The 17,358-nt window shown below is 42.6% G+C and overlaps 1 protein-coding gene across 1 annotated transcript; it reads right to left on the bottom strand.

The window, feature by feature from the left end:
* Positions 1–3,797: 3,797 nt before the first annotated feature.
* Positions 3,798–16,537, bottom strand: LOC311506980 (mitochondrial adenyl nucleotide antiporter SLC25A23-like; the record flags this gene model as incomplete). The annotated part of the gene is made up of 10 exons (XM_084571160.1): positions 3,798–5,028; positions 5,140–5,290; positions 5,956–6,123; positions 6,614–6,727; positions 6,844–6,996; positions 8,395–8,553; positions 8,841–8,952; positions 9,972–10,059; positions 10,228–10,351; positions 16,325–16,537. 10 exons carry the CDS (start codon positions 16,535–16,537, stop codon positions 4,844–4,846), a joined length of 1,467 nt encoding a protein of 488 aa, XP_084427286.1. The 3' UTR covers positions 3,798–4,843.
* Between the last annotated feature and the right edge of the window lie 821 nt (positions 16,538–17,358).

Here is a 17,358-nt window from a genome sequence, read left to right as displayed (position 1 = left end):
AATCAATGGCATGCCAATCTGACGGGCCCTTAGTGGCGGTGTGTCCTGTTGGCACTACTTGGACCCCTTTTCAGCCAATTTAATTTTTTCATTTTCATTTAATCTGAACACTTTTATATGTTGGACCATGGCCATCTGGAATGAAAAACTGCAGACCACCCAGACAGCATGATTAGGCAAGCTCTGTACAATTATTAGTAGCTTTTCCTAGCTTCCTAGCTAATCCTAGCTCTTTTGGTGAACTATTGCCACCTGCTGGAGTGTTATTTACTCTCATAATGGCACAGAATGTACAGGCTAGTTAGCTTATTGGTTGTAGTGTTTGTACAGTGTCTAAGGACAACTTTTTGGTGCCGACACAGGTAACGTCACAACTTGGAAGTGTCTAAAAAAAAAAAAATGTTTATTTTATATGCTAAAAAAGAAATGCAGTGTTCTTAAAGACCAATGCTACATAAGCTAGCTTTGCAACGTACCAAGGCTGTGTTGAGAAACAGTTACAAAAATATATACAAATTTTAACAGTTCCAAGACATTCATGTGTTTTGTAGTTAAAGCAATAGCTGCTTCAGATTTTTTCAAATACCATCACTCTCAAATGAGAGACAGCCTTACTAATGTTGACTCATGTCATGTTAGCAAGCTAGCTAGCTGACACAAGCTAGCTTGTTAACATGGGTCGACATTGGTAAGGCTTTCTCGTTTAAGCTTATATAGTCCGCTAAAATTACAGATAAATTATGTAGTAGCAACAAGCAAAGCTTAAAATAGTTAAAAGTGATGGCTATATAGCTAAATGTCAAAGTATATTAGGTCTATGAAAACAAACTCTACCAAACTGAGCTAAACACGTACTGTACAATTACATGACAAAAAATAAAATATTGTAACAAGTTTGACTTTTATATAGTTTTTAATAGTGTTCAGTAGCATTCAGTTTAAAATCAACATATTTGGAAGATGGCAGATGGTCTTAATGAAGGGTTTCTGGAGTTCAGTTGACAGGCCTGTGGGAATTTGTTCAACAAAATATGTTGGGAATTACATCCTAATTCATCAGTAGTTTGCAGACAGTAAATTATCTGTTCAAAATATTATATAAGGATATATTATATATGGAACTCTACCCCGTGTCTTATGCTCTCTTAGTCTCTTAGCAGTAATTTAAGAGAGCATAGTTTTCTCAGTAGCCGGAGGAGCCCAAAACCAGAGCAACAGTTAAAAAAAAAAAAAAAAAGAGGGAACACTGGACAAGTTCATATATTATTTAACTGTTTGCTGACATGCTCATTATAACCACTAGAACGCAATAGTATGTCAGTTTGTTGTACTTGCCCCAAGTGGCCAAAAATGAATTAGAGAAGCTTTTTACATCCATTTTGGATGGGACAGCTGGGGCCCTCTCCTTCGTACAATGTCACAGATTTAACACCATCGCTGAGGCATGTAAAGTGCATGTACACATTCAAATCACACGGATGATTTATCAAAACTAGAAAGCTCTTTTCGTGGCGTTTGTTATCAAACTCGCACTACGACAGCTCTGTATGTTTTTTTTTTTGTAAAATAGCTGATACAGAAGAAAGGCATTGCAGTTCTCACACACTGAAACTAGCTGGCTTACACTTTCACAAACGGCTCGGGAACATGCACCCATGCTTAAAAATATTGTACGTCATGCTTGCAAGGCCCCAGTGGCAACAAGCTTTCATTATTTCAAGTACGCTTGCAAAGGAGGAAAACTGAAAGAAAAACTCAATAATGAAATAGGCATTCATAAGCATAATAATATAGATATATGTCTTTTCCCACTATGCAAATAATGACATTCAGTGTGTCTAGGAGTGTCCCTCCACTCCCTTTACACTTTACATGCAGCTGCTTTGTAACCGCACCAACAAACTACAATAGAAAGTTTTTTGTGCAGTTCAAATTCAAGTTATACCTAAATATGATAGGAATCATGCACGGATATGCAATCCATCCTACTCTCATGAAATTGTAGTTGATTCCACTCTTATATTGTTATGCTTGCAAAAGTCTTTTGGCTGAAGCTTCATTACAGGGAAGAAAGGTATAGAAAACAGTTCAATACGCCTCAAGTTTACAAAATATAAGAATATAATTTATTATTATTATTATTATTATTATTAAGATTATTGAGGATGGCTAATCATACAACTCTCCATGCAATAATTGCGGCTCACAAAACACACAGGGTTCCAGTTTCATTTGGGTGAGCATTTAGCTGAGGCTAATATTGCAGCTATGTGTTCATGGAGTGTTATCATTATTTCCAGCACCAAATGTGACAGACACATCTTTTTGTTGGAATACTTTTTTTTCAGATTACCAGTCTGACTGATAATATTATATCGGAAATTATCCTAAACTCACTGTTGAATGTCTACATCAAAACATATGTTACAATATGAACTGATAAATTACAACGAAGCTAGCCAGGTTTAGCAAAAAAGCTTGTTCTTGACAAAAAAAATTGCTTTTAAAACAATCCCAACTCATGGTAGGGACTGTACATAAATTACTAATATAGGCAGGGGGCTGACTTTATATTTTATTTTAGAAAACAAACATCCCAACATTATAAAATATAATATCTTTTATTATATTACCAACCCCCTGGTCCCCCCAGTAATTTGTGCACAGTCCCTTGTTCACAGCTTACATACTGAATAATTACTTTCTGTCAGCAACTGGAGGTAAATACTGGTTTGTCTGGAGGATGAACGTCAGTAAATCTGTGACGAGCTTCGCGATATGACTGTTAAAAGGACATAAACCATTACTTGGAATTCACATTTTTTTTAGCCGCTTTGACACTAAAAGCCACTTACCCACGCCTCACTTTGTGAGTTGCATTCTATACCCTTTAGAGCCCTTTAACTATTCAGTAATAAGAATCTCACTATAAGGAAATAATCTCTGAACGTGGGTGTCTTTCTGCTCTTGACAAACTTTCACACGATCTTCCCACACATGGTGCTTGGGCTAAAGACCCGGTTCTGAATAGGAATGGTTTGAAAGGGTACTGCACTGGATAGGAAAAACAACATGTCGTGAGTAGGCCTTTACAAGTGGCAGCTCATTCACAGTCAACAGTTTCTAATTGCTGTATTTTCTTAAATTAAGCCACAATTGGCCTTTTCATAACAGAAACCCACTTTGATACTGCACTATCTGAAGGTACATCACTACAACTACAGATTGCCGCTAATAGATGTGTAGTGGTAACAACTTCTAGAGTAATGGTCTAAAAGTAGGGATGGACAGCAGAGAGGAAGACTGGAAAGCATGGCAAGAGGTTTAAGGATAGAGAAGGTCCGAATCTGAATGAGTGTGTAGGTATCCCGAAGAACTGGAGAAGATTATTGGGATGTCAAGAAGAATTCTGTGGGTGAAAATAGGCAAAACCTGGAATAAAAGAGATGTGAGGAATAAAGTACTCTCCAGTATACCACCAAGACTTTGGGGAAAATGTGAACCGGGTTGTCATTGATGGAAATCAAAACCTACGCTATGTTCGCTCCCGGTGTAGAGGACAATAATGGTGTGTGTTTTCTGAGGCTGCCATGGTTACATGAGCAGCCACAGAATTTATCAGTTCAATCAAAAACTGAGTTGTCCACTGGAAAGAAGCAGCACCTTGCTGCTTCCCCCAACCTCAGCGTCCACTTGAAGGAAACAGAGGAAGCAACGGCAACTGAATGGAAGTCTCTCTCGGTCTCACTCTAAGAAGCACTGATCTAGATGGAGCAATGTACCGCTGGCTTGTCCTGCGCACAAACAAATGCAAATATATCAAAACTGTGACTCTTCACTGAATGCTGTTGTAGAGACGGTATAGCGAATTGCAGCACTTCACTAAAAATCATTGAATATCACATTGCTCAAATGGCTTCTACTCCATGAACACGTCAATGTGCCAATGACTGATCGTCATAGCATCATGAAGCCCAGTGTGACAACATGATCTACATAAAATGTACATGCCGTTTTCTCCATACTGTAAGATACACAGCTCTCTAGCTCTCTTAGCTCTCTAACGTCAAATATTGGACACAGAAAGGACTGCGCGACTCCACTGTGGAGTTCGGGCCTGAAGACATCTACACACTCGCAATAGAACAACCCTGTTGCATTGCGGCCTGCGCCAATCATTGCTGCTTACAGCTTTAATTTGCTTGTGTAGAGCTTTGGACTGTTAAATGTTTGATTTAAGGGATGTCAAGGAATTTTCCACAAGTAATAACGAGCGTCAAAAGTCTTAAAAATTCCAAAACAGATCGGTGTAATTCAAATCTACACCATCACTGTGTCTGCCACAGGGAAATACGGCTTGTACATTATTTTGCAGAGTGAATAAAGTAACTTGACTGTTACCTCACAACGAACAAGAGTACTGTGCAACATTTTTCTGTCTGATAAGCACTAAAACTGTTGGATCGATTGCTGAATCTGAACCTCCCTAAGTCATTCAAATCAATGTTATTGTTCGACTGTTTGGTCTTGAACCAGTTAAAGACATTAGTTATATTACCAACACACAGAGAAGCCAACATTAGCCTCCTTCTCTTATTCACATTCCTCAACTATGAGAAGGAACCTACTGACAAACTACATAAGCCTGAACCTGAGCATGTCAGCAGAAAGTGCAGTATCTGTGAAATGACCCTTCCGCTCCTCTTCCCAGACTTGGTTTACTTTCTTCAGCGGTCTGAGGAGCTGAATCCTCATCTCCTCCTGCGGTTCTTCTCACAAGCCCGTCACTTCAGTGTCGCTTTTGTACATTTGTCCCTCATAGTCTAGTAGCAGTCATAGCAGCCTAGGAGTAACCCACTCCGAGGATCTTCTTCATGTGCTCGTACACCACGTAGGAGATGCTGACCGCAGGAACGACTTTGAGGAAGTTGGGGGTGATGCCCCGGTACAGGCCCGGTACACCTTCATGAGATATGATGTATTTGAACTGGCCTACCATGGTCAGCTTGGGTTTACCCTCAGTGATGGCTGAAAGAAGACGAAACATGGAGGTCAGAGTAGGAGGGAGCTCCAATGCTGGCTCCTTCCAACAGATCAAGACATTTATAACGACTGAATCTACACTATACTGTATCCCACCTTGTGCCTGCATGCGTGTCCGGATGAGAGCGAGGGGGTAGGATGCTAGTTGACCACAGGTGCTGGAGACGGTGCCGCAGCCCAGCAGGACCAAAACTCCCGGGTCTGCTGAATTTACACAGTACCTCTGGAGCCAGGCATTCTTCAGAGTCTTAAAGCACGAGCAGTGGCGGGAGAAGAGAGGTTGAAAGGAGAGTTGTAAAAGGTAAAATAAATGGCGCAAGACCTTGAAATACCGGAAATTAATGAGAGAGAAACTGGAAGGGCTGGAAAAGTCAAGAAACAAGGCTGGCATCTTTAAACAGACTATACAGTCCAGCAGTTCTGGCTATTGATTTTAAAGCAATCACCAAATGGACCAAAACCAGGCCCTCCATCAGTTTTATGCCACTGTGAGTAATGGGAAAGGTGAACCTTAGGGTTTCAAAAGTTATGGTGGTCCTGTAAATGCACTGAAGAAATACCTCTTATTGCTGCTGTCCAACCTGCATTTTATTTCCATGACCATGTACCTTGGTTATTGCCGGGAAGTGACCACATCAAGGGGAAAGTGAGCATAATGGGTGTAAACCAGAGTAATACTGAATTCTGATTGGTTGGAAGGTGTGGTACCATTGGTATTGAACAGTTTGACCACGCAATTATGTTGACCCTAACTGCTCACCAGCTAGGTTTTTCACAAGACACATTATGAAAACATGGATTGTGCAATGTTAAGTTTGACCCAAATCTTCTGATATCTTTGGCGTAGATCAGAACCTCTATGTATTTTTACATTAGATCTTCCCAAACCATTTGGAGGCCTCTTCCACATACCTCATACACAGCCAAGTCGATTCCAGCGTAGGGGATGATGCCCAGGGTATTTGGTAAGTAGCCCCTGTAGAAAGCCCGGATGCCCTCTGTCTTCAGGATCTGTCTGGCACAATCAGCCATACCTGAGTATTGTCCCGTCTTCCTTAACGTCAGGCGGGTTTTCAGCACCTACCCACAGCAGGAGGAAGAAAATAGAAGAATCTGGCTAAAGGAGTGAGGAGAAACATTGGCAGGAGGTTATTCTTCAACTGGAGGATAGGGAGGGCTATGGCTGGGCTTTGGAGAAGACCATGAATTTGGTCATGAATTGAGCATTGTGGGCACGGTGAAAGGAACAGACCACTATAATAATCACCAGCCCTTTGCAATTATTTGGGAGGTAATTGGCCCCAATGCCAACACTAGAGAGCAGCTCAAGATACTCCTAATACAATGAGAAGTGGTGCTTGAGTTCCAACCTTGGTCAGTGAATCTAAAGATGCCCAATTAGCATTTAAGTGGCCCCTATTGAACTGACAAATACATTTGTGTTAACATAAATGTACTCAAATTTAAAATGAGGCATGACACGTTGGTGTAGTACCCCTGAATTCATTTCAAATCAATATTCTGAAGTGTCCACATAATTACAACTCTCAGTGACTAACTTCAAACCAACCTCCATGGGGTAGATGATGGTCTGGGCAGTAGCACCTGCCAGAGAGCCAGCAATGAACCTCTCCTGTACCCTTAAACTGCCCCCCTCTTTACTGCCTCGGATCAGCCACTTGATCTGCAGTAAGAAAAGAGCACGAGCAGGAGGAGGGGGATGAATAATGCATTGCATATTTACATTCTGCTTGGACTTAAGCAAATCCTCAGTGGATTGACTGATTAGAGTGCACTGACTTGTTCATAGGCCATAAACTTAATGGCAGACTCAGGTGCAATCTTGAGGACATTGATGCCATTTCCTCTCCAGAGCGAAAAGACGCCGCCCTCCTGGACCATGCCCCTCAGGCCGGACCAGAGATTAATCCCCCGAGACGTTGAGCCGTGTACCTGGACACACAAACACTGGCAGATCAGTCATTTGAAAACAAGGTATGCTGGATGGAAGGACTCTGTGGTGATAAAGATTGTGGATAGTGGGCACAGGTGCTTTAAAACATTTTAAAAAGTTCTCCTTATAAAGACTTTGTAGGTCTAAAGGGCTTTTTTGGGGTCTGGGATAAAGGTGAATTGGACCACAGTTAAGCATTAGGCAACCACCTTGACTGGAACTACTGTTATAATGGTCAACTTATGCATAAATGCCAAAATTAAACTGGCTTTATCATGATGCGTTTATGTCGACCTGATGGATGTAAATGACTCACACTCTCTTCGACCTCGGTTTTTGGTCTCCACCTACTCTTGAGAACATGTTTGCCTCTTTAGCTTCTAGAGTCTCCACTATGTTCACCAGCTAGTCTCTCTGTTTGTGAGCTGCTTGCTGCTGATCCATTAGAGGCTTTTACTCTAAAGGCTGCAGGTTGTGGCTGAAAATAATGCTATGAGAGTGAAACAAAACAATAAAGTTGTGGGCCAGAAACCACAAGAGTGAGTTAAGAGATGCTATAAAGCTCTGCAGAGTGCAGTCCACTGTCACTGAATCAGCTTAGAGTAAAATAAAGTTGCCATAAAGACACTGTGGGTATTTATCCAGCTTTAATCTTTGATCTGTAATTTAATATTATTATAATAATAAACTTTATTTAACTAGAATAATAACTCACAGACATTAAAATGATTCTTCTGTTACCTAAATGGTTTCTGATATTTCAGACTTTTAACTCAGGCCGAGCCAACTAGCCTCAGTGTTTTTGCTGAGAATGCTCCAACCAACCACCCACCCACACTACCCACTGGTGGCATGTGCTTTGTTTTATTTCTGTGACAGAGTGAAAGTGATTGTCAATGCAGCATGTGAAGGATGGAGCGTGACTTTAAGAGATAGCCACAGCCAACACTGCGGCTACTGTTGATATGGATATGGAGTTGATATTGATCTGTTAGGATAAAACTGACGGAGAGCAGGAGGTGCATTTGGATATTTTGACGTGCAGTCTGTAGAAGCTGTGTAAAGAAACAAGATCACACACTCCACTGCTACTGATGCCTTCCAAAAGGATGGTTTTAATTACATAGTGTGCTTTCTTGGGCCGGGAGAGTGTGCACTGAGGACCCTTAGTTTAAATGTTTACATATTTCTAATTGTGTGAACAGGGGAAGGGATTAATGTATCACATCTCCCAAGACTGGGTGCAGTTTTATTTATATTTATGAAGGTCTGGGAATTACTCTGCAAGAAGTGTATTTATACATGTTCTTTTTTGGGGTTTGGTATACAATAAATCACCTCCTCAAACCCCTGGCTTTAGTACTGTGTAACAGTGGAGTGACAATGAGATCACCCACCTGCAAGAAGACTTTGAGGCGGTCCAGAGGAGCCGTTCCTGTCCGCGATACTGCCCCGGCCATGGCCCCCGCAACCAGCTGCCTCCACACAAGACCTGCCCGCCGCTCCCGCTCCGAGAACTCATCTGGCACCGTCAGATGTTCCCCAATGTCAAACATCTACAACGGGATCAGAACGTCAAGGCCATGGTAAAGAGTTTTGCTTCTTCTTCACTTCACTCCATCACTTGCCTAAGAATCATGCAATTAGCATGTAAGTTTTACAGCGGGTTACAGGTGTAAATGGCAGTTGTTATCACAAAGCGTCGTTTAAGCACTCTTGTCTAAACCTTTCCTGGTAAGAGCTATGCCCTGCTTCTGTTCTGAGAAGTGTAAATGTAAATAAAGTAAGGAAGTTTTACAATGATCAACCGGAACGATACTATTACTGGAAACAGGTGACTCACATGGGAGTGTTTCCAATGGTGGACAATCTCCTCCATGTTATGTAACGGGTTGAACAGGAAGTGATCACGCCATTCATTCCAATCAATGGTCATAGTGCCATCTCTGTCCATACTGGTAGAGAGAGAGACAATTACATCAGAAAACGTGAATCTCTCAGTTTGAACAGTCAGCATTTATAGCAAAGATGCATGTCATGGTCTGGGATTATACGGTAAGTAGACGGTTAATTCTCAGCTTTTTATAATGGGAAAGAACTGAGTTAACCAGGATAAATATGTCGGAGCATCTTGGAAACACCCAGGATTATGGGATTTTCTCCTCAGTGGTAATTACCTGCCAGTGGCCCAAAGAGGAAGAAACCATGAACTGGCATCAGGATGTTGAGGTACTTGCTGGCAAAAGGCTCCAAGGTACAACTTACAGAACTTTAAGGATCTGCTGCTAATGTCTTGGTGCCATAACTGACCTTACACCTTCCGAGGCCTTGTAGAAGCCTTTGCAGGTTGGAGTTGATTTGGAGCCAATACCATATTAAACAGGATATTGCAACGGTTGTATTTCATCAGTGTATAGTGATAACAGAACCTTGGACCTCTTAAGCGGTTCCATTGTTTGTTTCTCTTAAATCCTGGTATACCTTTAACAAATACCACCTGAAAGCAAATTCCAACAAATTCGGACAGTAACTGCTTCGCAAATGTAAAGCCCGGTCCCCAGCATCAGCAGAATGACCAGCACTGTGGTTCTTGACATGGCACTCTGGACTTGATATACTCCACCAACTTTATAGGGTGTGCCTGTTACTTTTCTTCAGCCAGAGTGCGTAGTCTTATTCCAACATGTTTTGTTGATGGATAAAAATCAATGGACTATCGATGTGAAAATAAGGGTATATAAAAACTACCTAATTCGTTGAAACCTGCATCAAGCCGCACCTTCCGGTAACTCGTGCCTCACTCATGTTGTAAGTCTGTTCAATTTACGTTGAATGAATGAATACGCAAAAAAAGTAGGCCTCTTATTTTGGGCACCCATACTACATTTGTAATGATTACAACATAGTTTGTTTTCCTTTAAATGGATGCACAAGTATTCCTTTTCTAAATAGTGGTTAGTTTTCCATTATATACCTCTGCAGGATTCTGGAGGCCTGCTCCATTGTGACCTCCACTCCAAGCTTGCGTAATGAGTGCTGGATCTCCCCCACATCAATTCGCCCTACAAAAGCAAAACAGAAAGTGTTGTAAATGTCTTGTAAAAAGTGTTTCATGTGTTTTGATCAACCATTGTAAAGACTGTATTTTATGTGTATCACTGTAAAACAAGTAGCAGGAATTCACAGAGAACTGGTATGCGCATGTTCGCAGGTGTTCAGCATGTCCGCACCGTCATTGTTGCGGTCCAGGTTGTGGAACATGAGACGCAGTCTTTTCTCATGAGCCCGCAGGTACTGGGAGAACTCCTGGAAATCCAGCAAGCCATCGTGGTTGATGTCGCTCTGAAGGACTATCTGTGAATGCAGAGAGAGGGAGGCTTAGTCATTAAGCAGAATGTGTAAATGGGGGTGCAGATGGGATAAAGAAGACTGCCAAAGAAGAGGCCAGGATGTGCTGGTAGTGTAGATGACATGGAGGTGACAGTGGGGACGGGGTGCAGAGAATGAGTAGCAGAAACAAAAAAAACAGTGAAAGGCACCGTGCCAGTGAATATCAGGAAGTAAGCTACTTCTTACCTGGTTGCTAACATTATTTCTCCTCTCTTGAGAAGGACGGAGAGACAAAGAGAGACAGAATACAAGACTAGTTCTTATCATACTCTTGTACTGTTTACTTTTCTATGCCAGTCCAACAGTCTTTAGCAACAGTGCCTGACAGCTCTTCATTACTAACAAAACATGCAACATGGCACCTGTAAGCACGTCGATGAAAACTTAACCTTTTTTTTTTTTTTTTAGGAAAAGTACAATTGTGGGGTTCCACAAGGCTGAGTGTTAGGCCCATTGCTGTTTCTTTGGTTCGTATCATCAATGACATGAACATGATATTTTCTTTTTTTTGTAGTATTAGTAGTAGTAGTAACAGTAGTAATTTAATACAAATTTTGGATACCAAATTCTATAAAGTGTCTTTAGATTCAAACACATTAACTAAATTCACATTGTTCTGCAACACATACACAAACTAATAAGTAATGACAATGAAATTAACAAGACTGCCTGTGATGGGACACCTGGAAGTGAAAATACTATTTGCTGGTAACCAGATATAACTTTTAAAACCAGTTGCAAAATTCATATAATTAAGGATTTTGATTTTGATTAAGGAAGTGAAAGCCTATACCGTTCCCATCTGGAGTTCCATGTGATGTATGGCTTACTGTGCAGGAGTGAAACAATTATAGTCCAGTTTTAATACTTAAATATAGAGTAACATTACTGTCCAGTTTAGAGATGTACTGGTAAAAATAGAAAAAGACAGCATGATTTTGGAGGAAGAAGTGAAAATATGAAATATTTGATATCATATGTACAGATCATATGTATATTTGAATATCATATGTAATATGAAAACCTGACTGGGTTCTTTTGAGCAATTTGTTTGATGGTCACTTCAGCACGTACAAGAAGAAAATTGCAGAAAAATGTAGAAGACATAAAACTGGTCAAATGGCTTTGGGTCAAAAACAGTGACCCCAAAATATGGCTAATGGGGGGGTCCTGGGAGCTTTGTGATTCAGAAGTATTTCAAAAGATATAAATGGTACCAAATCCCATCTCCAATTTTAAAATCCAGGACAAAATACTCACATCAGAAGCATGCCAACTTTCTGAGACACCTCTGGTTCAGTTCTGTATAGTGCTCTGACCTATAGTATCAAGTTGAGGCAAAACTCCCAAAACAAAACTTAAATGCAGTTAAGGCATTCCCTCATATAAAGAAAAGAGGACGACCGGATCAAACTAACTTTTCAGTTACGTTGAGCTTTTGCCTAGAAGTGGACAACAAAAAGGCTTCATTGTCCGTCACATCTATTTGTCTGTTTGTAACCAGGATACTAGAAAACATGAGACCACAGTGAAATCTAGTGGAAGGAACAACGCAGCAGGTTTTGGTGCAGATCCAAAACATTTGTCCCCTGATATGACGGCATGGTAATTTATCATGGGCAGCATGCTGTCAACAAGTGCCTCACATTTCTGTATCCTAATCCTGCTGAGCACAACAATGTCCCATTCAAAAGTACCCTTCAGGCTACCTTCTCTGACCGGTTGGCTGGAACATTTGTCGAGCACCTCTGAACGCAGGAGTCCTCAAAAGTCAAAAAAAGTACTTTGAGGTAATTCAATCCATTAAGACAATAATAATACCTGCATGTTGCCCATGAATGACTGTACTGAAAGTGTTGAAAGTAGAAAATATCTGTAACATACTTGTGTCACAAACAGCACCTCCCCGTTAACGTAACTACACATTGCAGCCATGCAGACGGCAACAACTGTGACTCGTCCAAATTGCATTTCCTTGTCAAGTATAGGAAATTCACCCTACTTCCGTCTCTTATATAAAGTACAGTCTACTCATACAGTAGAACTGTTGCTCAAGATTTATCAGCTTCAACTCCAACATTTGAGCTATTTACTGTAGTTCCAACTCAACACAGATAACTGACACCAGATAGTGACGTAATGAGATGCTGCACGAGTATAAATACTTACAATGGCTTAGGTCATCTGCATGTGCTTGACAAAGATCTGTTGGGGGCGTATAAACCAAGCTTTAAGAGTAGAAAAAGTAGTGGCGACATAATTAAGTGACTACTCCTGCTGTATTTCACACAATGCACAGGCTGTGACAGTGGCATGTGGATATATCAGAAAGAAGGACAACTAGATGATCACTAGCGATCATAAAGGGGTCCAGGCCGTGGCGAAGTCAAGAGTCACGCTACTGGTGAGGCAAGAGTCACCAGTAGCGCCCCCTAAGAATATTGCATGAAACTTGGTGGGCTTGTAAGGAGTCATCCACAGATTATAATGTGATTTTGCTATGTGAAGTGTCTCAGCAAGTGCTAACCACAGTAGCTTGCTAATACATTAACAGGTGGACGTACAGTAGGGTGGTATAATGCAGCCTGGCGTCTCCTTAGCAGAATATGAGTCTGGCAACACGGCATTTGGATTTCTTTATGGGGTGCGTTTCAACCGATACAGAGGAAAAGAAAAACGCTGCATGGAATTGTACAGTCCAACAGCGAAACAATTGAATTGCCCCGGCAGATCTGTAGACAAGGAAGTCAAAGACGAGGAAACAAATTCATTTTACGAGGGTGTTATGTTTTTCTTTAAAACGGTTGATAAGAAACTATTTATTCATTCATTCATATTTTGCCAAGACAGAATCAGCAACAAAGTACGGTGTAATCTACATTGTATAGTTGTATATCAAAACGAGGAATCATTAATTTACTGTGGTCAAAGTGATCAATGAGCGAACGCAGGCTGTGATGTTGCCGCAGCAGAAAAGGCCTGTGAGTCATCCGCGGTACACTAAGGTGTGTAGGGACTGGAAGGTGTGTGCTGAATAAATGTCTTCTTTGGACTCCGGAGCAAAAGTAAGTAGGTTACAGTAAACCGATGTGAGATCCAGACACACAAATCAGATGTTAGTCAAGGTCAACAGACCGCGGCAGGTTTGTGTTACAGACAGACCGTTAAAATATTCATCCACAAAGGGTTGGATTCCTCTGCGAAGCAAAGTGGAACAGGTTGCCTTTATGTGGCGTTATAACCAGGCCGCGCAAATTAGTCGCTGACCTGCAAGAGGTTTGATAAATGACATTAAATGACAAGACTTACACATGGGACTTGACTGCACCGTACTATTTAAAGAGAGATTTTTGTTTTATAGCACAGTTTTTTTTATATAGCCTGTGCTCTATATTCCTCTTTATAGTTCAAAGATCGTATTTAATGATTTAAAACAGGGCGGCGTGCACTAGTTAAATGTGAAAATGTTGCAATAATATGATCGCAGCAACGGAATGCACCAGCTGTAAGGTTGGGTCATGAGTAATTTTGGTCTGGAGTCGCTCCGTTCAGAATCCAGGGGCCCAACTCACAATGAAAAGTGTCGCTATGAGAGCGCTGAGAGTGAAAAACTCAGTGGCTGAACGTCAACCACGAGCCGAAACTCACAAAGCAGCAGCCTGCAATGATGTCGCTCTAAGAAGCCGTCTTCCATGCTGCTTCTCTTCCCAGCTGCTTCGTGAAAACAGAAGTGATCTGGGAGCGTACTTCAGCTTGCGGAGACGAGAGCAGACTGGAACTACTTAGTTTTGCTTCGCCTCGGTCTTGTGGGATTGACGCTGTGGCGGCTGCTGTGGTTGTAACTGAGAGAACAGGAGGCAACCCCGCGCACATACGCCGCCCTCAGGTCTCTCATACTTTATTGAACGTCAACTGAGTGAGTGAACTGGCCTTTTAATGTGATTAGAAAGGCTCCTGTGTGAGTCAGCTGACTCGGGGCTCCACTGGGACTTCATAACAACAGTTTGAACGAAGGGTGTCCCGTTGGCACATCTTGCCGGAGCCCTTTTGTTGGCTGGCTGAGGTGCAACCGAATGTCTACGAGGCAAGAGTAGGCTAGGTGAAACATTTGATACGTCTATTTTGTCTATTTTATGTCTTATCGTCTCTTCCTTGGTCCTTTGACAAGCTATGCGCAAGTGTGAAGCTAGGTAACACACCATCTGGATTTCATTATGCAAAGTGTTTAAACCTCTATAGAGAAGGAAATACCTCTGCAAGCAATTGGATAATCCTAAAATCAATAAATGATGCGATGCTTATGAGATTACTCTCAGATGTCACTGTTACTGACTGACCCAACATCTTTGCAGGGAATAATGAATCACAACCAATTTACCACTACAATTTGGCCTCCAGGCTTCACGGGCGCAGAATCGGACCTTATATGGATAAATAGAAAAGGTATCAACTTCTATTGTGTCCTTCAGCACAAATCTCATTATGACCACCTTCCTAATATTGTGTAGGTCTCCCTTGTGCCTCCAAAACAGTTGTGACTCATCAGAGAATGGACGTGGGCCTTCTGAGGGTGTCATGTGGTGTCTGGGAACAGGATGTTGCTAGTGGGGGGCCTTTAGGTCCAATGGGTTGAGGGGAGGGGCCTCTGCGGATTCAATTTTCGATTCAATTTTATTTATATAGCGTCAATAACAATACAAATTGTCTCAAGACGCTTTACAAAACCCGGCGTGAAACCCCCCCCCAGAGCGAGCCTGAAGGTGACGGTGGCTAGGAAAAACTCCCTTTTAACTGGAAGAAACCTTGAGCAGAACCCAGCTCATGTGGAGGGACCCATCCGTCAGGTAGAGACAGAAAAGAGAGAAGAGAGTAGCAGGGAGAACGAGATAAACGCGCGTCTGTCGTAGATACGAACGTCTGACTAAAGCGTACACGTAGAGTCTGATGAAGGTGATGATGTTGCACGACAGTTTGAGAACATAAGAGGTATAAGAGGCAGGTTGGAGAACCGTTCATTCTCGTAGGAGTGGATAGCTGCGGGCCATGACGAGAAGACCTGGATCAGACTTGTTCCGGTGCCTCCCACAGATACTTGATCAGTTTGGGATCTCGTGAATTTGGAGGCCAGGACAACACCTTGTGCTGTTTTTGATTGTTCCTAAACTGTTTTTGCGCATCCTGCTGGGGATGGCTGCTGCCATCAAGGAGTGTCGTTGCTATGGGGTGGGGGTGCCTGGTCTGGTCTAGGTGGGTGGTCCATCCACAACATCAGTGGTTTTAATGTTGAGGCTGATCGGTATATGTGATAAATAAACAACTAATGAATTCAAAAATAAACCCAACTAAAGCCCGACTAATCCATGCCATGTTTTGTTACATAAAGGTTAATTAAATATCATAAAAAGACGATGATTATTTCTGTCTCTTTAAGATTTCAAGACCAACCGAGGGCTCCCATGAGAAATTTATACCGAGCTGTTGAGGTGAATGGAAAGATAACACAGATGACTAGCAGCCTTTAAAACAGACCAGGGAAAGTGGAGGTGCAGTAAGTACAAGAGCATGGTTGCTAGGCACCTGAAAACAAGGTGGGCTGCTCTTTATGATTTGTCTAGTATCTGACATGCTTTTTAAAAGAGATGTTGCTGCAGGACTCCGGAGGCAGAAAACACACACTGCAATATCAGGCTTTTAAAAGACAAAACACACTGGCTTCCACTGGGTATTCTGACTTCTTGTGCACCAACAGCTGCAAAAGATAAATCTAGGTTTCTACTTTTCAGGATCTCGCCTATGTGAAAGTATTTGCTGCTATAGGTTAACCTAATGTCCTCCTTCCTGCAAGCCAATAAAGCAGCTCAAGTGCGTCCACCTGTCACAGCATCAGCCTGCGCCACAGCGTAAACTCTCCCCCACCCCCCCATCCCGCCGCCTCACCTCCTCGGCCTCTCCTCGGTGCAAGCCGCGCGCCGCCAGTCCGGTCCTCAGCTCGCTGATGTCCACCCTGCCATCTTTATTCAAGTCCAGCTGCTCGAACAGCTCCGCATACCTCCTCTCCCTGTCCGGGTCCAGGGAAGCTCCGCTGTCACCGTTCTCCTCGTTTCCTCCGCGGCGTGAAGGGGCGCAGAACCGCTCCTCGTCTTCGCCCATGAGAGAGAGGGAAAGCCGGGTTTCTGTGCTGGTCGTCGGTTAGTGTCACAGCCGAGCATAACACTGTGAGAACCGAGACGAGCGCTTGTTTTTTTTTTTGTTTTTTTTTTTGTTTTTTTTTTCTCCCCTCCTTGTTTCCAGAGGAACCGAACCGCTACATCACACCACAAAGAGAGACTCACAGCGGAGGAGGGTAGAAGAGCGTGGCTGCTCTATCTTCTGCAGAGAGGAACGTCCCTCCCGGATAGATGGATGGATGGATGCGGCTTAGACGAGCTCTCGCAAGAAAATAATCCCCGCGTGTGTTACACAGGCCTTCTCTGCCGCACGCGCATATCCATAAACTCATTCAGGTGAATTAAAGTTTCCGTGAGAGGAGGAGGAGGAGGAGCTCGTGTCGTGTGCCCCGCAGTAGTCTCTCTCACTAATAAACCAGCGCTGACACATCTGTGTGCACGCGCGAGCCAGCCTCCTCTTATTTGTATTGTACACAGCAAGTGCGCCGAAAACGTCAGACCAGCTGTGAAGGGTAAAGCGCGTGACGTGCGTTTAAAACAACCGCACATTCGCGAAATTGGCGGCGCGCGGCTCTGCTGCATCACACATTACGCACGGCGTCTCCGGCGCGCGCCCGCTCACGGCACTTCGCACGGCACAGTCCATCAAAGCAGAAAGAGAGAGCGAGAGAGAGAGAGAGAGAGAGAGAGAGGACACTGAGTTCACTCGCTCTGCTGCAACTAAATTAAATTCAGTCTTAGTTTACACGGAGTGCAGCTAATTTAAGAAGTTGAAAGCGTTGAGGCCAGGAGGCGTGTGTCTAG

The sequence above is a fragment of the Chelon labrosus genome (genome assembly GCF_963514085.1).
Source record: "Chelon labrosus genome assembly, chromosome: 21".
In the NCBI taxonomy this organism is placed as follows: Eukaryota; Metazoa; Chordata; class Actinopteri; order Mugiliformes; family Mugilidae; genus Chelon; species Chelon labrosus.
This window is presented reverse-complemented; position numbering and strand designations above follow the sequence as displayed.